Source organism: Ictalurus punctatus, chromosome 15 (assembly GCF_001660625.3).
Source record: "Ictalurus punctatus breed USDA103 chromosome 15, Coco_2.0, whole genome shotgun sequence".
Taxonomy (NCBI): domain Eukaryota; kingdom Metazoa; phylum Chordata; class Actinopteri; order Siluriformes; family Ictaluridae; genus Ictalurus; species Ictalurus punctatus.
The window spans coordinates 3,907,501-3,910,000 of record NC_030430.2 but is presented as its reverse complement, the minus strand read 5'-3'; the positions used below and the strand labels follow the sequence as shown (position 1 = coordinate 3,910,000).

Below are 2,500 nucleotides of genomic sequence, written 5' to 3'. Positions count from 1 at the left end.
ATTGTAAATCTAACGCTTTAAATTTCAATGCATGCAAATCTAGCTAACTATAAATACTCTTGACTCTACAGATGACGTGATGACTATAATATATAGAAATGTACACTTTTAGAACCTTAAGTGTTCTCCTGCAGGAGGGAAGCCGTAAATTTTCTATGTAGGGCCCTACATAGAAAATGTCCTTATGCGAAAGGGTTCCGAACGGGTAGAAGCTGTTTAGGATGCTAAGAATCCTTAATCAACCAATGAACTCTTGGAGAACCCATAAAGAACTGTTTTTCATCACATAAGTTCATTTATATCAGATGTTGATTCAAGTCCTGTGACATTAAAAGCATTTCAGTAAAAGTAAATACTTGAACAAAATCCAGTTTTCTTAATTTGTTAATTTTGCCCCAGTTTAGTTGATCAGCCAAGACATGTGTTAGTCTTTAGTTGCTTGTGTAACTAACCAGTAACAGACATCTGTTTCACCCTAAAACTTGTATGTAAATATCTGCCTCAAACCACTGGATATCCAGACCTCAGTGATGTCATGCAGATTTGCTGATGTGGGTTAGGATATTACTATCCTCTATTAACAAAAGCAAAGCCTCCCTGTGCACCTGAACACCGTCATTAAACACTCAAGTTATCTTGGACAACTGGAACCACAAGTGTTATTCGATCTCTAATCATTCCCTGGGAATTGTACCCAGGTAGCACCAACGTTGGGCCAACTTTGGCCATTCATTTGGGTCAAGGTTGGGTGCCAATGTTGACACAATGTCATTTTTTGCAGGAAAGACTTTCATCATCGTGTCCCGTAACCCCCCAAGAGAGGTCGTTGGGGCACTACAGACTATCTATTGACCAGCTTTCTGCATTTCACTCTGTTCTCTGCAGCTCTCATTGCTTGGCTGAGTTTCAGTGTAGTCCACTCTGAGATGTTATCTTCCCATCTCTTCTTCTGTCTCCCTCGTGTCCTGTTTCCTCGTACGGTGCCGTGGAGGACGGACTCTGTTTTGCTATGATAGACGATCCGGTGATCTGACCGTACCATCTCAGCGCTCTGTTTTTGACAGTTGCGAGATGGTCATTGTGTGGTCCGACAGCTTGGCTGATCGGACTTCCTGGGTGTAGGAAATTCCCAGGAGTCTTCTGTAGCACCTCATCTCCAAGCTTTGTATTCGTCTCTGTAATTCTGCCGTGAGGGTCCATGTTTCACACACACAGAGAAAAATTGAGATGACAGTTGAGCGCGATAATCTCACATCCACCTTTAAATTCACCTCGCCGACATCGGTCCAACGTGGTCCGACGTCATTTTGTCTGTCGGGTACTGTTGCTGGATTTGGAATTCACGCAGATGAGGAAATAGCTTTACTTCAAATTGAAAACTGTAACGTGAAAGACTCTCTACTTTTACTTCGTGCCGACTTTATCTAGATGAACGCTGAAGGCGTGAGCCATCTTGTGAGCCAGTAGACTCAAAGGCAGGACTGTGGTCTCATTTGGTCAGTAAAAAAAAAAATGCTTATTATTACACCAGACTTTTGCCTTGTTGTTTTCTTACCGTTCTTACAGCTGGACAAATATAGTTGTCGCTTGGGTTTCTGTGGTAAAGTTCAGTTGTTGTTTTTTTTTCTCTACGCCTGCAAGGATTTTTTTCTTAGCTAGGAGTTTCTTCAAATCAAATAATAAAAGAAAAGAAACTATACGCTTAAATGTCAAATGCTAATTACATTAAATATCATACATGACACTAGTCTGTCCTCACGTCATGGCACATGTTTGTATTTTTACAGCTTTGCCCCAGATTTCTGCTCAGCCTGATACGAAAGAAGTGACCGTTGGCTCGACTGCGATTTTCCCCTGCGTCGCCACTGGATACCCCGTTCCAAACATCACTTGGTCGAAGGTAACCCTTAATCCTTGCTGCACACAAATACTGACAGAAGAACTTTCAAGACACTGTATTTCAGTATAATACTAGACGGTCTGAAAACCGTGCATATGCATATATATATACATTTTTGGGGTCAGTATACTTCATTTCCTCACATTTAAACTTAAATCTCCTTTAGCTGGAGAACGAACTACCACCGAAGTGTGTGCAGGACGCCCATGTGCTGACCGTCCCAGACGTCACCCATGAAGATTCTGGCACGTACGTGTGTACGGCATCAAACAAGCAGGGCAAAGTGCAGGCCTTTACCAAACTCAACGTGCATGGTGAGTCACGTAGTATGGCTTTTTTTATGCATTATTGCCATTATTGTCCACGGTTTAGCTGTAACGTGATTTGAGCAAACTAGGATTTTTACGCTTTCCTGGTCAACCCTGAATTCACGCTAGATGTGTCGCGTAAGCGTCACGTCAAACATTGCAACAAGGTCAAGACCTCATTCAGTCCATCCCGGTCGCATTTCCGCACTTGGATCTTAATGTTTTGGCAACTTCATCATTTAATTTCTAGTTACGAGGAGCTGGACACACTCCGGCGTAGTTTTTTATGGAA

General features: G+C 42.3%; 1 protein-coding gene across 10 annotated transcripts in view; it reads left to right on the top strand.

The window, feature by feature from the left end:
- hspg2 (heparan sulfate proteoglycan 2) overlaps positions 1 to 2,500 on the top strand; it is a 125,579-nt gene that overhangs the window by 102,068 nt on the left and 21,011 nt on the right. For all 10 annotated transcript variants that reach the window (XM_047160209.2, XM_047160211.2, XM_047160212.2 and 7 more), the window contains 2 exons: positions 1,788 to 1,900; positions 2,067 to 2,214. In XM_047160209.2, coding sequence (XP_047016165.1) covers positions 1,788 to 1,900; positions 2,067 to 2,214 — 261 coding nt within the window. The remainder of the gene's footprint in view (positions 1 to 1,787; positions 1,901 to 2,066; positions 2,215 to 2,500) is intronic.